The following is a 19714-nucleotide window of genomic DNA, read 5'->3' on the forward strand; positions in this document are numbered from 1 at the left end:
CGTCCAATCAGTGTCCTGCTCAGTGGTCAGGCTTCGTGACCCCAACTACAAAACATGGGGACCACCCGTTAATTAGTCATATTTTTAGACCTACTAGAATGAAAGCAGCGTGACAGTTAGAGCTTTCAAAATGGTGGCATGAACCAAGCAAACCTGCTGTCAGTAGCATTATAGTCAAGTTAACAAACTTGCATGGCACAAACTCGCACACCACAAACTCGCACGCCACACACTCACACGCCGCAAACTCGCACACCACAAACTCGCATGGCGCAAACTCACACGCCACACACTCACACGCCACAAACTCGCACACCACAAACTCGCATGGCGCAAACTCACACGCCACACACTCACACGCCGCAAACTCGCACACCACAAACTCGCATGGCGCAAACTCGCACGCCACACACTCACACGCCGCAAACTCGCACACCACAAACTCGCATGGCGCAAACTCACACGCCACACACTCACACGCCACAAACTCGCACACCACAAACTCGCATGGCGCAAACTCACACGCCACACACTCACACGCCGCAAACTCGCACACCACAAACTCGCATGGCGCAAACTCGCACGCCACACACTCACACGCTGCAAACTTGCATGATGAGCACGTGCACTACGCAAACTTGCACACCTCAAACTTGCACACCTCAAACTCGCACACCTCAAACTCGCACACCTCAAACTCGCACGGCGCAAACTTGCACTCCACACCCTCACACACCACAAACTCGCACGCCGCAAACTCGCACACCACAAACTCGCACGCCGCAAACTCGCACACCACAAACTCGCACGCCGCAAACTCGCACACCACAAACTCGCACGCCGCAAACTCGCACACCACAAACTCGCACGCCGCAAACTCGCACGCCGCAAACTCGCACACCACAAACTCGCACGCCGCAAACTCGCAAACCACAAACTCACACGGCGCAAACCCGCATGATACACACTCGCACACCGCACATTCACACGGTGCAAACCCGCACGACAAGTTTGATGCAGAGCTTGGAGTGCCTGAGGTCATAGGTCACCGCGAATAAGGGAACAGAGGCGAGTGTCTGTGGGAACCGGGAGTAAATCCCACAGACAGAACTGAGCCTCCTGCGGTGACTTACCGACGGAACCCTGCTGTACGTCGACGTTTGAAAGGAAGCCTTTACAGCTGCAGCCACACACGAAGTAGAAATTATAAACAGCATGAAGCACTGCTGATCATAAACGGTAAAATATTGTTTTGGTAAATGGTTGCGGGAACAAGTGTGCATGAGTCGATGGAAAGTAATCTCCACGTTTACAGTGGGAACCACACAGAACAGTAAACCACCGGGGCTCCAGCGGGCACGTTGGGGTCTTGTTCACTACGGCGGTCCGTGACTCTTTTCAAGATGAGGTGAATGACACCGAAATGGGAACCAACGGCTCTCCATCAGATCTCCGCCGCAGCGGCTGGCTGGATGGCTGCCATGGTAACAGCTCACGTTCTGGGTCACACGTTCCTGTGTAGAACCGCCGGAAGCGGGTGCCGTTCATCAAAGCGCTCCATTGGACGAGGTTGTGCATGTTGCTTATGCTGATGTGTGATTTATTGTGAATTCGTGAATATATTGAGGAAATCCGTAGAAATCCGCCTGCAGTAGATTCACCTACAGAAGCGCTTCCGTTGGATGTAATGGGACCGGAACACAGATGTGTTTGTGGAAAAACACAAATTCCAACCGCATGGGAATTTGGTGTACCGAATTCATTTATCTGATCACTGACGACCCTCCAGAGCCGCCTGTAACAAACGGGTGGGACGATTTTGGCATTTTTTAAAAGGGGTCCATAGGTCCTCGGATCAGACTAACTGCTGCAGACAAAGGGCGGTAATTGTAAGGGAAAATATTAATTTTAATCGAGTTTAATCCGAGTGGGTTTCCAATCAGGGCATCTGCTCAGCGGGGCTTCCCGAGAGTGGAAGCTAAATTTAATTTGTGGCCATTTAATGACGTTCAACAATGGGAACGCGGCCATAGTCACTGAGTGTTAAATGAAACGTTGCAGACGCTGTGGAATCTGTGATATGGAGTAAAACATCGTTTTCCAAAATGCACCTTCGTTCCGGCCTGCAGAGCGAAACTGGCGCTTTTCCGGCAGTTGCGTGCAAAATCCCGCGACCGTTCTTACGCATGAAATGTTTGTCGCCATTTGAAAATGAGAGTGAAATGACCAGTCCCTCATCAATAACTGCTTTTGAAAAGTGTGTGGAAACTTGTGATTTACCAGCGCCGTTTCGGTTTCCACGCAGCGTTAGTGCAGTTTCCCGTTAGCAGCGGCCTGATCAATACCTGTATCGATGGAGAATTGGAGGGGCCCGCGAACGCTGTCACCCTCGGAAGACTCATCGGTGAGCCAGCCACGCCCTGCAGCAGAATCATTGGCAGTGAGAGTGCAAGCGAACGGGCGTCGCCCGAGGTGCATGTTCCAGGTGACGTCAATAAGCTAACAAACCGTGAATCTCCAATCAATCGTTTAATGAGCTCCCCGCTCCTCCAGCCGACTCTTAAAACCGGGATTGTGGGACTCATTTCGGAGCTGCTAATTGGTCGGGGTCCCCCCTGCACGCCCGATCACGCTCGTTCCCCTCATCCCGCCCAAGGACTGGAGGTCAATAGTCAAGTGATCATGTGCCGAGTTACAGGTTTACTTTTGGATGTTCATCTGGCACAAATGGGACAGGGCAGGTAAGGACGTCCGTCACCGGAAGACCACGGGCCACTGAGCCCCAGGGCGCCCCAGTGTTTCACATTGACAATCGCTCCACTTTAAATGCCGTGAACCTGCAGCGCCGGTTCTGGGAAGACGAACTGGTCCGAGTGACGGTCTCCGGTCCCATCAGAGCTCTGGATCTGTTTTTCCACGATGAGCTGTTGTTCAGAGCAATCAACGAAAAACATGTCATAAACAAGTTCATTAAAAAGAATATTTAATTACAGACCAACTATTCTTGCTAATGATCTTGTTTGGCAAGGTTGTTGCCGCCTAATTAGATCTCATTGATAATCTAGATGTTTTATGTGCCGTGGTGCAGAAAACACGCAGGAACTGGCGGCGTTCAAATGGCGATAGCTGAACAAGCTGAAGGGACGTTTCAGAAATGTTCATAAATGATAAAAAATGAAATAAAACGAGTCAAATGGATGGAAAGCGTCGCCCACAGAGAACGAAGCGGGGTTCTGAGGGCGTGGTTTTACGTTTGTGTATTTATTCTGCTCAGATCGGCGACCTGATCAATCGACCCGCTGCCTGCATGCCGGGTGGAGCGCGTCCACCAGCGGCCAGTAAACAGTGAAGTGATTGTCACTTGTGATGCACAGCACACTGTGCACACAGTGAAATGTGTCCTCTGCATTTAACCATCACCCTGAGTGAGCAGTGGGCAGCCATGACAGGCACCCGGGGAGCAGTGTGTGGGGACGGTGCTTTTCTCAGTGGCACCTTGGCGGATCGGGATTCGAACCGGCAACCTTCTGATTATGGAACCGCTAGGCCACCACTGCCCCACAGGCCCGTTCTTCAGCAGAGGGACCATGCACACGCCGCCGGCGGCAAACAGCGACCCACGTTTCGCTTTTCCAGGCCTCACTCCGGAAAACAGAACAAACGTCGTTTCACAGAGCGCCTTCCGTTAGACCGCTTTGGAAAATCACGCTGTGACACCGCGGCACGTCCTTTTTTGGCTAAATAAATAAATGCTTTTGGCTCTGAGCTGAGGAGCCTGTCAAGGTGACAGCTCGTCAGTCAAGCCCGAAATAAAAACAACAACAAAAGCGAAGGGGACAGCTTTGATCCACGCTGTGATTCCTTTTCTCTTCCCCTCATCACTGTCAGACGCGCGACTCCGGCCCGCCGATCGACATTCGTCTCCGTGCGCTTTGGGCTTAAAGAGCCCTTCACGACGCTTCATTTAAGTCTTTTAAGTAACGGAGACCGCAAGACGCTCCCCAACCCCGCGCTCGTCTTCCCGGGATAATTGACTCCGGCAGAAATCACAGCGTGGCAGCGTGTCACATTGACTCTGCCGCTGCCATTTCCATTATCGACGGTGACATTTCTCGTGGCACCGGAGCCGCCGTCTCAATCTGTTTCCCCGGGACCCTTTCAATTGTCTTGATGAGGAGGCAGCGCCGCCGCCCGCGGGTTTGTCCTCCAGGTGAAGGTCTCTCACCTCCGCCACTTCCTTTTAAACGGTTTCATGACCTGTTGGGTGGACAGAGCACGTGATTATGGACACCAGTCGGTCCAGTGACGTCCCAGAGAGAGACGGAGATATTTGAGTTTGGAGATGGTCCTGTTCTGGAAGCTCAGAGGAGAACTGAAAGTGATTAGAAAGTGATTAGTGGTCACATGTGACACAGCACAGCACCCAGCGCACACAGTGAAATGTGGTCTCTGCATTTAACCCATCCCCTGACCAGTGGGCAGCCATGACAGGCGCCCGGGGAGCAGTGTGTGGGGATGGTGCTTTTGCTCGGTGGCACCTGAGTGGCACCTTTGCGGTTCGGGATTCAAACTGGCAACCTTCTGATTCTTACAATTTCTTACTTAGTGTTTTACTAATGATTGACAGCTGTCATACACCCTACACTGAAAAAAGTGAATGTTTTTTTTATTGAATTTAATCACATGGGTTCAACATAATATTTTAACGTTTTAAACTAAACACATCATAAATTATTCGATCATTTAAAAATAACATGTTTAATTTGGATTCAATGCCAAATTTTGATCAACTAAGTAAAAAAATCTTACTGAAATAACTTAAGTATCTTTTTAGAAGTCGGTTTGGATAAAAGCGTCTGCTAAGTAATTAAATTAAATTAAAGAATTTGGACGGCCTAAATCATATGAATTAGGTGAAACCAATGTCCATTATTCAGTAAGTAAATCCAATGAATTGTTTTTTCTTCTTTTCGGATGATGAAATGCACAAACATCATAAAGAATTGTGTTTCTTTCTTGTTTTTAATCTACTTATTTTGGTAAATCATGAGGACATCTTTCCCACTAGAATTGTCAACATGCCCCATGCTCTGTGCTGCACTTGAAAATAGGGCCCATAATTTCTTACTTATTAAACTCTTGCCAGGCCAGCTGGTGAACGTGATGTTGCTGTACATGCTGCACAACAGATCTGCTCAATGGATGAATTTATAAGAGCCAGTTTACTAGAACCTTTCACTGATTGAAGCAGTGAGTAAGAAACAACGTTTCTGTTAATAGTCAGATTGGAATTGTCCTTCTAAGGCAATCTTTGGTGCCCAAATGACCATTGTCCTGTAGCCCCAAATTTGTTTTGGAGGTGCTGGTTTAGTTTTTTTTTAATGTAAATGTGCAATGTGATTTTCACAGTGGACACATTTGTGTGGAATACCCATATTGCTATGTTGAACTGTGTGGTCCTCTGCACTGCTCTCACGTAAACAGTGGCTGTGCCCGCCGCGGCTCCAGCTCCGGTAGAATAAATTAAAAGACACTTCATGTGGCGGCGAGATTGCATAATCGGCGTGTGATGCTAATATAAACACGCATCACGCCGGCCTTCGGCTGGAATTGAGCCGCTGCCCCGCACTCCATCTGCAAGCTGAATACCTTCTGCCAGGAGCGCCGCAGCACCGGGCCTTTTACGAGTCAGGGAGTGGCGTTTAGTGCAGCCCTGGCCCGACGGCCTTATCTCTCCGGCTGATAACCGCCATCCGCACCTCTCTGAATGATGACCCCGTTCACACAAAACCGCCAACCACCAAATATGCCCCGGCCTGTTCTAGATGGCTGTAGATTTTATCCGGCTGCTGGAGTACCGTGAAAAATGCAAAAAAATATATTCAGCATGAATCAAAATGTAGCCAGATGCCTGCATTAGACAAGCTCTGTACGTCTGTGATGAAGCATTTGGTTTAATATTTATTAATTATCCCACAAGTCCGGCGGTCATTGTTTTTCATGGTGATTGTTCTAGCCAAACCTCCCTTCTCCTGGCTGATGGCCGAGGGCCAGTGGGGATCCTCATTACTGCAGGGAATTATTTTACCTTCTGTCATTATTACAAGAACTAAATAAAAGAACATCACTAATTGTGACAGAGTAGAAGAATCGAGTTAAGAACAGAATTAAACATTTTACACGACCCAATCATACACAATCAAAACAGTGGGAACTGCAGGTTTGACCAGATGGTGGAAGTTCTACCACTGTAAAGAAATTAAATAAAGTCCAGACTCTTCTCTGACCCACTTCAATTCATTTTCTATTTTAAACCAAGGACATCAATACTAACGACTTTCCCTCCAGTTCACAGGATTGGGCGATTTCAAACTGCCAATTTGTGACACATTAGGCAGATGATGCCTCATTAGCATAAAATAATTGACTGGACGGGGCCTAAATGGACTGGATGGAGATTAAATGACTGCTGGAGTTCTGAAAAAGTTTTGCCTGAGAAGTGCAGCCAGTGCCAGGAACAGCAAATGGACTTCCAGTGATTTGAAGAGTCTTTGTCAGTCGATGTTTCCTCTTCACTGCGCCACTGGACTTCTTCACTGCCAAACTATGCAGAACGTTGGGGTCACGTTTTGGCCACATTGTGGCATATCAGCTCCTCTGTCATATCAGCCATATACATATATACACACAGTGGAGAAAAAATAACATTCTCCTTAAACAGGACTTTCATACTGAAAAATAATCATTTGGGGGGATAGTAAATATTCAGCTTAAAGAGGCTGGGGGACCTTAAACCTTACTCTGATGCTATGGAATGGGCCAGTTGGCCTAGGGGCAGTGGTGGCCTAGCGGTTATGGAAGCGGCCCTGTAATCAGAAGGTTGGTGGTTCGAATCCCGAGCTGCCAAGGTGCCACTGAGGTGCCACTGAGCAAAGCACCACTGCTCACTCAGGGGGATGGGTTAAATGCAGAGGATAAATTTCACTGTATGCACCGTGTGCTGTGCTGCTGTGTATCACATGTAACAATCACTTCACTTTATAGCGGGTAAGGAACCGTTGGAATCCCGAACCGCCTAGGTGCCACTGAGCAAAGCGGCATCCCCACACACTGCTCCCCGGACACCTGTCATGGCTGCCCACTGCTCACCAAGGGTGAAGGTTAAATACAGAGGACACATTTCGTGGTGTCACCGTGTGCTGTGCTGTACTGTTTCACAATGACAATCACTTCACTTTCACTTCATTCAGATGAAAGTAGGGTGGGAAATGCATGGGTGGCATCAGCCATAATGCTTGTGGCCTTATCTTAAAATACCAGGTTCTGTCCTCAGCCTCACTTATGCTTTATACCATGTAATTATTAATTTGCATTGTAAACATGCACATGTGACTGATTTTGATCATATGTCCAAGGGGTCAGACTTAGGCCTACAGCAGAAGTCACAACTTCACATCGTGGGCAGCGATTGAGGAGAAAGAGTTTTTGAGTTTTGTGCTCACTCCCACAAATACCATGGCCGTGTTCTCTCAGCTCGCCCACTACACCCACTACCACCACAGTTTCTGTTTAAGCTGGCAGCAACACATCAACCTTTTAGTGCTGATTTAGTGCTGAGGATGATAAATGGTTGTGCAAACCCGACGGTGTCAGGTTTGCAGCCTGAAACTGTGTCTGATGTCAGTGGATCCATTAGTGACTCGGTAAAATGGTCGCTAGGCTTTTACCCATGTTTTCCTGGACACTGTGTTTTATGAAAATGTAAGAATTTGTTTCAGGTGAAGTCCCTAAATGGGATTTTATTGATTCCACTGGTCATCATCATGGCTGACTTGTGTCCGTCTGTGGTGCCTGGAGAGGGTCCTAACACTCACCTCCTGTATCTTCCTTTTCATTTCAAATTCGTAAGAAATCCAAGCAGGTTTTCCCATGTTGTCCTCTCTAAAGGAGCTAAACATTTTAGAATGTCTGAAATCCCAATATATATGTATCTATATTTGTTCATGCAGAAAAATTACTTGTATTTGGATCTAAAACATTACCGTTTTTTCAGCATGCTTAACTTATTATTCTGTATATACAGAAGTTATTACAGTAGACATATTTAACAAGTTATTTTAGTTAGGCTAAAATGTATTGTACCCAGACAGATAATCATTCATTGACAAATGAATGGTGCACTGTTGCCAGATTGGGCAGATTGAGATTGATATTTCGGGTAAATTGCAAGTTAAGAATAGTAAAAGAAGAATGCACTTATAATTGAACAAATGAACAATAATCACTCTAGGAAGTCATTAATTGGGTTTTTGTGGTGCATTCTGGGCAATTTAGGACTGAAATGACTCAGACTCATTGTACCTGGACAGTGCAGCTCGATTCCTTGAATATAGACTATTATGAAAATATTCATAGGACATATCATTATAGAAAAATCCTAAAATTAAAGGGAGCCAGAAGCTAGTTGTGTTTATGATGCACAAATAGCGGCGTTGGTTCAGTCATATTTTAACCACAGCACACTTCTTCACGCCCTACACATATTTTGTCGCATTAAATCTGACACGTTGCTTTTATGTAAGTGTGGATGTGGGTTAAAATATCTGTGATAATTAACTGCGGATTTTCACAGTAATGACATTTGTCACTGTCACGGTGGCTGGACATGGAGAGGAAGAAGGACGCATCCGCACGTTACGAGATGGGATTTATTACAACACGCAATGGGACAACTCAACAACGACAAAAATGAAACGAACAGGGCAGCTTTATACAAGCAGACACGGGCGAAAACAATCAGGAAACATTAACACAGGACCAACACGAAACTCTGGTCCGAACCCAGGATCCGGAGTAGCCTCTTCCAGACCAGACCCTGACACACCGTCTACATTCTGTCCATAAGGGGTGTGCAGTTATGATTATAAATTAAAGTTGCAACTAAATGGTGAGAATAAGACACAACTTCAGCCCTATTAATGGTAGTGGTGATAGTGACTACTATGAATATCTGGGACAGGGAAAGCAGACCTGACAGGAGGAGGTGACACTAGCAGACAAGAACGGCGAGTCCAGATGAGGACCAAGACGTTAACTAGACTGCAGCTCGTAATCTACAGCGTAATGCCAGACGAGGACCGCACACAGAACGTCCTTTTCTAATGTGGGGATCGGGTGAGGTGACTGAGGGGGTGTGGCTTGACTCGTAGATTGGAGGTGATGTTCAGGACCAGGTGGGAATGCTGGAGCACGGTGACAGGACGCAGGTGACGAGTTGGGGACGTGCCAAGAGGCGTGTGAACTAATTACATTACCAGTAAAAAACGTTTGGATGCATAACGGTTATGGAGGCCATTTTAAAGAATACAATACAGGGAACATGTTTCGAATTTTGTGGAATACCTTTAAGGTAAGATTGTGAAATGCTGCCATCACAGCAGAAGATTAAACATTCTGCCTTGTGTGCTATTTTTTTGTTTATTACATAATCTCACATTTTTTGATCATTTGATAGTCATGTAATTGATAACTGAGATGAATAATTGTTACTGAGGTACAGCGGGGAAAATAAGTATTTGACACATCAGCATTTTTATCAGTAAGGGGATTTCTAAGTGGGCTAAGAAATCAGAGCATTTAAGTATACAAGTTGAGTCATAATAAATAGTGAAATGACACAGGGAATAAGTATTAAACACATGAAGATAACAAGGTGCAAAATGGCATAGAAAGCCAGGAGATCAGTACTAATTGGTTTCAACTGCTTGAATCCTAATTGATGGCCTATAAAGGCTTCTCATTACCCAGCAGGCACACAGGAAAGACTTCATGATGGGTAAAAGCAAAGAACTCTCCCAAGATCTTCGTAACCTTGTCGTTATATGCCATTTCCAGAATGCTGAATGTTCCTGTGAGCACTGTGCGGGCCATGTTCACCATAAACCGGCCACGATCAGGTGCTCCACGTAAGATCCCTTTCCGAGGAGTCCAAAGAATAATCAGGAGAGTTCTCCTGATTATTCATCAGCAGGTACTGTTGTTTCAAAGAAAACTATAAGCAATGCACTGAACCACCATGGCATCCATGCACGCTCACCATGCAAGACTCCATTGCTGAACAAAAAGCATATTGAGGCTCTGTTAACATTTGCGAAACAGCATTTGGAGAAGCTTGTGGATTACTGGGAGACTATAGTATGGTCAGATGAAAGCAAAATTGAACGTTTTGGCTGTCATTCAACACACCATGTTTGGAGAAGAAATGGCACTGCCCACCACCCCAAGAACACCATACTAACAGTTAAGTTTGGGGGTGGAAGCATCTTTTCAGCAAGGGGTACTGGCAGACTTCATATTATTGAAAGCAGGATGAATGGAGAGATGTACTGGGACATTCTGGATAAAAATCTACTGCCATCTACCAGAAAGCTGAAAGCAATCACCTGACCTAAATCCCATAGAAAATGTATGGAGAGAACTGAAGATCAAAGTTCATAAAAAAGGCCCAAGGAACCTTCAAGATTTAAAGACCGTTTGTGAGGAAGAATGGGCAAGAAGCACTCCTGAGCAATGCAGACGACTGCTCTCTCCATACAAGAGGTGTCTAGAAGCTGTAATCACCAACAAAGGCTTTTCTACGAAGTATTAAATAAAGTGTGTTTAATACTTATTCCCTGTGTCATTTCACTTTATTTATTATGACTCAACTTGTATACTTAAATGTTCTGAGTTCTTTGTATGAATTCAATATTTGGCTTAAGTGCAACTTCTGGTGGAAATTTTGTGTCAATATCCCCTTACTGATAAAAATGCTGATGTGTGAAATGCTTATTTCCCCCGCTGTACATACTTCAGTAGACTTTTCAGGCCTCGCTTGCTGCGTGTAGAAGACAGAGGATGCGAAAAGTCTGTTTTCAAAGGACCGTGGCCTCCATCCTCCCCCGAGTCACCTGCCGCTGATGCTGTCCTTTCACCAGGACCTTCAGGAATAACTGATGTAACCTGACGGCGGAGGCGCGCAATATGGCTCCTTCCGCGCGGAATCCGACCTCCGGCCCGCAGTCCCAGCTCCGTCCACTTCCATCATGCCGTTCCTCGGGATCACAGATGGCAGCTTCGGTCTCACCGGGCCTTCGGAGGGGCGCTGAAGTCTTCAGGCGCGTCCGTAATCGAGTGCCAGTGCAAGTGGCGAACGGACAGGATGCCGACAGCCAGACACTTCTCAAGCGCTCTGATCTCGTTAGTGTCATTTGGAGTTGGGACGGAATCGGACCTGCCAACGGAATTCTCGCTCAGAGGCGCGCGTCGTCCCGCAGTCGGAACGCCCGAGATCCCGCTCGGCGGGCACAACAAACGGGCCGGAAGCCGAGCTTCTCCCCCACGAGGGTCCCCGTTTCATCTGAGGAACTGCTGCTGCCGCCACCGTCGGGTCATGTGTAATGGACCTCGGGAACCAGGCCCAGAATTCACAGCACCACCGTCACCTTCCGTTCCCCGGGAAACGAGTTCATTCCACGTCGGCGCGTTCGCGTTCATCACAGTGCAAGGAGACAAACGAGTTTTACAAGAGCGGCAATTAACTAAAACGAGTATGTGTGGCAGTAAAATATACAGCCGCGCGCTGGATAAAGGCAGCGTGATGGATGATTGTTCTGGCATCAAAACCCACTGAAGTTCTGAAAAACTGCACTGTGGCGCTGATCGTAACGCCAAAATGTTGCCGTTGTTTTGCTGAACACAAAAATAGGGGCAGTGGTGGCCTAGCGATTAAGGAAGCGGCCCCGTAATCAGAAGGTTGCCGGTTCGAATCCCAATCCGCCAAGGTGCCACTGAGGTGCCACTGAGCAAAGCACCGTCCCCACACACTGCTCCCCGGGCGCCTGTCATGGCTGCCCACTGCTCACTCAGGGTGATGGTTAAATGCAGAGGACAAATTTCACTGTGTCACCGTGTGCTGTGCTGCTGTGTATCACATGTGACAATCACTTCACTTTCAATGGGAGTGGTCTGTGGCCATGTGACCACATTAGGACCCTGTAGAGTGTCCCGATGGGCCAAAGTAACGATTTTAGTGTTTTTTTTATTTTTTATTCTGCGTTCGTGTCATGTCAACATCCTTCGTTTTCTCCTGCGCGAGGAGCTCCAGGGCTTTGGCTCTTCTTCTGCGGAGGCTCGACTCTTCCTGGCACATTCTGCTAATGATGAAGAATTATGCGCGTGGCATGCCAATTATGCTGAGTTGGAGCTGGAAAAAAAAAACAATTTACCGTTTATTTCAAATTTCTGCAAGATTCCACATTTTCATTATAGGCTCCAAAAGCTCTTCCAGCGGTTCCCCCCAAGGATCAACCTCCCCCCGAAAAGTCGGGAAGAGGCGGTGCTTACTAAATTTCAGTTTACAGAGAAGACGCTGGTTGAAGGCCACCTTATCTTTAAACGAAGACTCCCGGCTGATAATGATAATGGGTGGTAGTAGCCTAGCGGGTAACACACTCGCCTATGAACCAGAAGACCCAGGTTCAAATCCCACTTACTACCATTGTGTCCCTGAGCAAGACACTTAACCCTAAGTAAATGCTGTAAATGTAAATGTAATGCCACCCCCACCCTGCATGATGAAGAAGACCAGGGAGGCTCAAATAAACGGAGTGATCATCATTAAAAAGTAAAACGTGATTTTACGGAACTTCCCCCTCCGTTCCTGATGACCTCTGAGTGACGACAGCGTGTTGCCGCTCTTCTCATCGGCTCACCCATATGGTGCCTTTTTTTTATTAACACCCCTGATGTGACACCAACGTTTTACAATAATCAGAGAGTGGGGGCGGTGGTGGCCTCACGGTTATGGAAGTGGCCCCGTAATCAGAAGGTTGCTGTTTCGAATCCCGAAGTGCCAAGGTGCCACTGAGGTGCCACTGAGCAAAGCACCGTCCCCACACACTGCTCCCCGGGTGCCTGTAATGGCCGCCCACTGCTCACCAAGGGCGATGGTTGAATACAGAGGACACATTTCATTGTGTCACTTTGTCCTGTGCTGCAGTGTTTCACAATGACAATCACTTCACTTTGTTGTTTGCTGACTCCACATCACTCAGGTGATGATATCATAATATCTGCACATCAATTGTTTTCATAGTTAAAAGCCTGATGATTACACTGTATAATAAAATATTATATTGTATGTACATTACTTGCCAAAAGTTTGGACACACCTTCTCATTCGACGTGTTTTCTTTATTTTCATGACCATTTAAGTTGGTAGATTCTCACTGAAGGCATCAAAACACGTGGAGTTTATGTAGGTTAATGTGATGTGTAGAGGTGCTTTTTTGGTGGATTTGCAGCAGTTCAGCTCCCTTCTCGCTTTCGTGATTATTTGCGATCTGCAGCTGTCTGCATTGCTGCTGCCCACGTTTGCTCCTCCCGCCCCGCCGCTTTGTTCCAGCGTTAGCGGCGCCACCGTACGAGGCGGGTCGAGGCGGTACCGCTGGCAGACAGCTGACAGAAGTTGGGCCTGCTGGACGTTATTTTGTCTGGAGCTCAGTCACGGTCAGGGCGGCGTTGTGTGTTCGCAGGTGACAGAGTTGGCCATGACATGTTGAACGGCCTCCTCGATGAAGCCCAACACGAAAGCCCCCGCGCCCCGCATCTTCTGCCCCCCGTTTCTGTTCTTTACTTCGGCGGAGGACTCTCAGCCCGACGTTTCTTTAGCTCTGCGTGTTGTTTGCGGCGCAGTGACACTGGCAGGGTGGTGACAGCGTCCTGCTGAGATGCTTCTTTTTATTTTTCATAACTTCCTGTCTTCTGTCAAAATGAGCTTCACTGATGAAGGCAGAGGGGAAGCACCATCACGTATCTGCATATATCATTTTTCATCTCTCCATCTGCAAATTTATCCTTGGTCAGTTAACCACCACGCATATATTAACCCATAAAAACTTTAAACATTTATTTACATGAAGGCAGCCTCCCCATACACCCCCAGCATCCCTCCATCCTCTCTTTTCATTTTCATCGTTTAGTCATTAATGTGACATGTTGGTTCTTCTTCCTGTTGATGTCACGACAGCAATATCTGAAAAGGCCTACTGAACCGGAGACGGGGGGACAGTCGTTCCCTATTTCCGTTCTTGAGCTTGCATTTCTGCCCCATTGATTAGCAATACATGCTGTCCTTAATTAGAACAATACTCACTGGGCGGTTGTCATCTGTCCGCCATATCTGTGAGTCAGTGGTCCCTCAGGACAGAGGATCTGAATTCGTATGCAGGACACCACAACTGCGGCAAGTGGGAAACGTCCGTGCTTTTGTTAAAAGCAGAGTAGGTCCCGCAGGTGCGAGACGTCTTATCTGGGTTAAAAAAAAAATAATAAATCCCACAACAGGGAAGCTCAGATGTTCCCTGAGACACAAGCAGAGTCTGAAAGTAGATTTTACACTCACAGCATTTACCAGACGGCCTTATCCAGAGCGACTTACAATCAGTAGTTACAGGGACAGTCCCCCCAGAGACACTCAGGGTTAAGTGTCCTGCTCAGGGACACAATGGTAGTAAGTGGGATTTGAACCTGGGTCTTGTGGTTCACAGGCAAGTGTGTTACCCACTAGGCTACTACCACCACTCTATCTAAACTCTGGTGTTCCGCCGTCTGTCTGCTCTGCTCCAGAAACCCATCCAGAGAGTGGAGGAGACCCTCAACCTCCACCGGCGCTACTTTCAGAGCTTCTCTTCGTTTCTACGACTAAGTGGATCAGTGCAAGGCGCAATTTTCAAGTGTTCAGTTCTCGCACGAGCCCCTGCGGCAGGAGAACCGTGTAAATGAGCATCATAGTTAATGAGAAATTAATGGGATTAAAGTGTTAATTAAATTGAAGTAACATAATTTTTATCTGATTACCAACACATTTACTCTCTCTGGCCAATTTGGGTTCAGTATTATTATAAATGGTAAAACAACCATTTCATAAAATATAATTCCAAATTTTAAAGCTTCTTTTTTTTTTAGCATTTTGTAAATTGCTCTTGGTTTGAGGTCACCTTTACAGTACTATTACAGAAGACTAGGATCAAAAATCTTGTAATATAAAAGTCATGAATTAACATTTTAAAGTTCCTTTAAAAAACACGTAGAAAATTTGAACTGAATTTGCTTATTTATTTACACGCATAATTTTCTGTGCATTTAATGCATAAAAGTGCAGTAATAATGAAGTCTTAGGACATCTGAAAGTAAAGTCTAAATTATAAATGAACCCGTGATTGGCCAATGTTGCAAACGTTAATTGAAGCGCTACGTGTTGTAATGGATTTTTTTGTCTGTGAAGATGTCACCAGCGATGCTGCTGATGCTGGAGGAAATCGCCGCCTCACAGCTCCAGCGATTACGTAGATCCTCACTGCAGTGGAGGAACGAGTGTCTCCCTCCTGGGATGTCATTAAATTTCTGTTTTTAGCACATAAACCCCGGCACCCATACAGCACACAGCCATGTGGTTGTCAGGTCCAGAAGAGTGAAATATGAAGTCATTTTCAAGCTATGAGTAAATATCCGCTGCCTGGGTGTCTGGTCTACTCAGAATCAACTCCTCAAAAATCTCAGCTAACCATGTCTTTCATTCAGTTTCAAACAGACAGGCCAAACATGGAGAAACATTCCAGTCTCCGTCAACATTCTGGTTGTTTTCCTTTTCTCTTCCAGTTCTAGTTACCAAAGCCTTGAAGATGGAGATGAATTCCATGTTCTAAAATGTCTTTTGAGAGGCTGTAGTTTGACATTAAAAAGTTTCTGGAGACAGATGCCGAATACCTGCAGTGAGACGGATACATTTGCCATGATGGTGCACATGGGACATCAGGCAAAGCATCATGGGCCATAGACCATGCTTGTGTCATCTAACAGGGCTGAGATGTCCTCCAGGGAGCTGTGATCAGATGTCTGTTTGGCTAAATTGCTAAATGAAAATGTGAAAAAAGAAAACGTTTGTCCTCATCAGTAGGATTTGACCAGTAAATGTTCGGTTGTGTATGACTGAAGTCATTTATGCTGTTTCAGTAGGACACGTCAGGTCTGAAGCAGGTTTTATCCCAGCATAGAGCTCTCTTATGCTAAAACGAGAATCAAACAAGGATGCATTTTTCCATCAGGCAGCCGTACTGGGCTCAGGCATCCCTGGCCTTGCTGTCACCGCGAGGAAAAACTCATATAACCTCTATATCAGCTGCTTCTGCCTATTAGTCAAGATGGACATTCTGGACCATTCTGTGTGTGTTTAATGCCTGTGTCAAGTACCAATCCGGAAGGAGATTAAAGAAACAGGAGAACATCGTGATCGGTTCCAAGTTTTTCAGGGACTCCAGACATTGAATGTATGAATACAGCAAAAGGCACCTTGCATGAGCACACATTAAAAGAAAGATTCTTGTTCTAAAAAGACTCCTTAGATGTTCTCCTGCCTTTTTTACTCACGGTGTTCCACAGGGCACAGCACTTGGTCCCCTTCCTTTTGAATCATATCATTCTCAATGATATCTCTGTTTTCATTATTATCGTACCAGTGGCATCCCACCTCAGGCATTAAAGACAAGCAGAATGCTCCAGAATGTCCAGATGGCCAATGTGTTATTCCTGCACCTGTTTTTTTTTCCAGCTTTAGCCTCACATCCAATTTCCATTTTGGCACCTCTGATCATTTCTCTTGGTTAAGAAAGACTCACCATGACAATTCAATAATTCTCTTCTATTCATTCTTGTACTAGATGCAAACACTTGCCCTGTGATTCTTGTTTTCTACGTTCTTTAACACAGGGTGACCTCAAAGTGCTGTTTTCATCTAGACAGCTTCTCTTGGACTGTAGCCACCGTTGGGAGCCAGGACAGACTGCGTTGGGGTGTGTGGTCTGGTCGATGGGGGCAGAGCCACTGGAATATCTCCAGCCTCCAGTCAATATCTGCAGGAGCATTTCCTGAAACTGGCAGGACTGCTCAGAGAATGTTGTTATTATTAGTGGTGGTAATAATGCGCTTATTAATAGATGTGGATTTTCAGTAAAACCTCCCACACAGAATCAATCCAATCAGATTAGTGGCATATTAGGATTGGCTCAGGAAGAGAACATTAATTCTGCAAGATTTCATCTCACCTGGAACGGGATCTGAAGCGTCGGGCTGTGCATCATCTGCACATGATCCTGCGGAGCTTCCGTCTCTCATTGGTCTAGATAACAATTTATTCTTCCATAACGCTGCTGCAGTTTTACAGATGAACCGAGTGACGCCTCCGATTGTCACAAGAACACCCCCAGTCCTCAGAAAATGCTCTCTCTGTTCTACATTTACAGGCATGCATGCCTATATAGGGCATAGAACTTTTAAATCAAGAACGCTAGTTCTTACTTATTTATTTGTTAATTTCAGTTCTGCACCAGATCCTGTGATGAATTTACTTGTTGAGTTTTTAGTGTTTTAATGATCCCAACCGTCATGAGTGCCATCAGGCAACACCATTCAGTCCAGACAGGTTCTCCTAATAGAACTGATCAGAGGAACCTTTTCACCACTTTCATTTGGGCTTCACGTCCTGCAGCTGAAGTAGCATGTGCTGCAACATGCAGAAAAACTGTTTATTTACGTGAATCCTGAGTGTCTCAATCCTCTGGGCTAGTTTAGCTCATAGTGCTGTGCTTAGTGTCAGGTAGAAAACACTTCCCTATACACATATTTTCAGCCTCCTGGTTTATAGAAATGCCCCTCCTAAATATCTATCTAAATATCTTTTGTGCGCTTTATGCGTTTTTACCTTTTGTTGTTTTTTTTTTTTTATTTGCATGTGCCTGAATTTGAACATATCTGTAATGAAATCACACATGTAACTCCATCGCTCGTCTTCCTCTTTTTATCAGTGAAATTGTTCCAAATGAGGATTTAAATGGCATTTTCCATGTCAGGTAACATACGTTATAATCTTGCCCTGGTGCAGTGCGAGTGCGGAGGTGAAAATTGTTCCGGGTCTTTCTGCAGCGCCCTCCTCTAAACACACCATCACACTTCACCTAGCATATGCCAAAATCGGTCTGGAGGTGAGACTCACTGCCAAAGATAGACGGTGTGATAATCAGGATGATTCAGGCCCGGTGGGGGCCTGGAGTTGTTCTGCGCTCCACGTTCTCACGTCTCTTACCTGAAGGTGTCTCTCTCTCTCTCTCTCAGGAAGTGTCTGCATCGCCCAGTCGGTAAAGATTCCCAGAGAGCCCAAACCGGGGGAGTTTGACAAGATCATCCGCCGGCTGCGGGAGAACCCTAACGCCCGTGTGGTCATCCTCTTCGCCAATGAGGACGACATCAGGTGAGCAGGACAGATCTGCAGCCTGCAGTTCCTTCATCATTAATGTCTCACAAATAATTACAGGGTACAGTATGATGGGCACAGAACACTCTACTGCTGACTGCTACTTAATCAAAACTGTAACTGGAGGTTCTTACACCAATCAACCACAACTTTAAAACCACAGAAGAACCAGAAACTCTTAAAGTTCAAGTGCAAATACTGCTGTGCAAAACGGAACATTTACATTTACAGTACAGGCCAAAGGTTGGGACACACCTTCTCATTCAATGAGTTTTCTTTATTTTCATTACCATTTACGTTGGTAGATTCTCACTGAAGGCATCAAAACTATGTTACGTTACGTACTTAACAAAAAAAGGTGAAATAACTGAAAACATGTTTTATATTCTAGTTTCTTTGCTCTGATTACTGCTTTGCACACTCTTGGCATTCTCTCGATGAGCTTCAAGAGGTCGTCACCTGAAATGCTTTTCCAACAGTCTTGAAGGAGTTCCCAGAGGTGTTTAGCACTTGTTGGTCCATCTGGATTGGGTTCAGGTCCGGTGACTGTGGAGGCCAGGTCTCCACTTTTTGTTAAGTACATAACTCCACATGTGTTCATTCATAGTTTTGATGCCTTCAGTGAGAATCTACCAACGTAAATGGTCATGAAAATAAAGAAAACGTTGAATAAGAAGTTATGTCCAAACTATTGGCCTGTAAATATATGGCATTTGGCAGACACCCTATTTCAACTTTCAACGTGCTGTCATGTACCATCAATGAAGTAATCAGTTCTGGCTCACAAATACTCAAACCATGAATACAATACAATCTTGCATAAGTCAGACTACAAGAGAGTTACAAGTTCATCTAAATATTCTCTAAAGAGGAAGGTCTTGAGCTGCCGTGTGAAAGTGTTCAGTGACTGAGCTCATTCCACCACCGAGGGGCCAAGACGGAGAAGAGTCTAGATGAATGTCTTCCTTTTACCTTCAGAGATGGAGGGACCAGGCGAGCAGTACTGGAGGCTTGTAGTATATGAGGTGCAGTGCGAGGTGTAATAAGGGCTGTGAGGTAGGATGGTGAAACGCCAAACAGTAGGCCAAACAGTGCGATAATAGATCATATTTTCTAACATAGAAATTGCGGGGCTTGAGAAGCTGCAGACCACCAGAAGCTTCTACAATCGCCACATCAGATCGGGAACAGGAAACAATGGATGATGTTCTTCTAGTGTGATGAAACACATTTCCTTTGCTTTCATGTGGATGGCCACGACTTAGGAAGGACCAGGATGCACCATGGGAAGAAGGCAAGTTGGCTGTGATGCTGAAGGCAAGGGTTTTCTTGGAACTCCGAAGTCCCCTGGGTGCATTCATGTAGATG

At 45.9% G+C, this 19714-nt stretch overlaps 1 protein-coding gene across 2 annotated transcripts in view; it reads left to right on the forward strand.

Annotated features, from left to right (window-relative positions):
• LOC114800634 (metabotropic glutamate receptor 4-like) overlaps positions 1-19714 on the forward strand; it is a 133315-nt gene that overhangs the window by 77027 nt on the left and 36574 nt on the right. For both annotated transcript variants that reach the window (XM_028998273.1, XM_028998274.1), the window contains exon 4: positions 18208-18343. In XM_028998273.1, the coding sequence (XP_028854106.1) occupies positions 18208-18343 (136 nt within the window). The remainder of the gene's footprint in view (positions 1-18207; positions 18344-19714) is intronic.

Source organism: Denticeps clupeoides, chromosome 12 (assembly GCF_900700375.1).
Source record: "Denticeps clupeoides chromosome 12, fDenClu1.1, whole genome shotgun sequence".
NCBI classification, from domain to species: domain Eukaryota; kingdom Metazoa; phylum Chordata; class Actinopteri; order Clupeiformes; family Denticipitidae; genus Denticeps; species Denticeps clupeoides.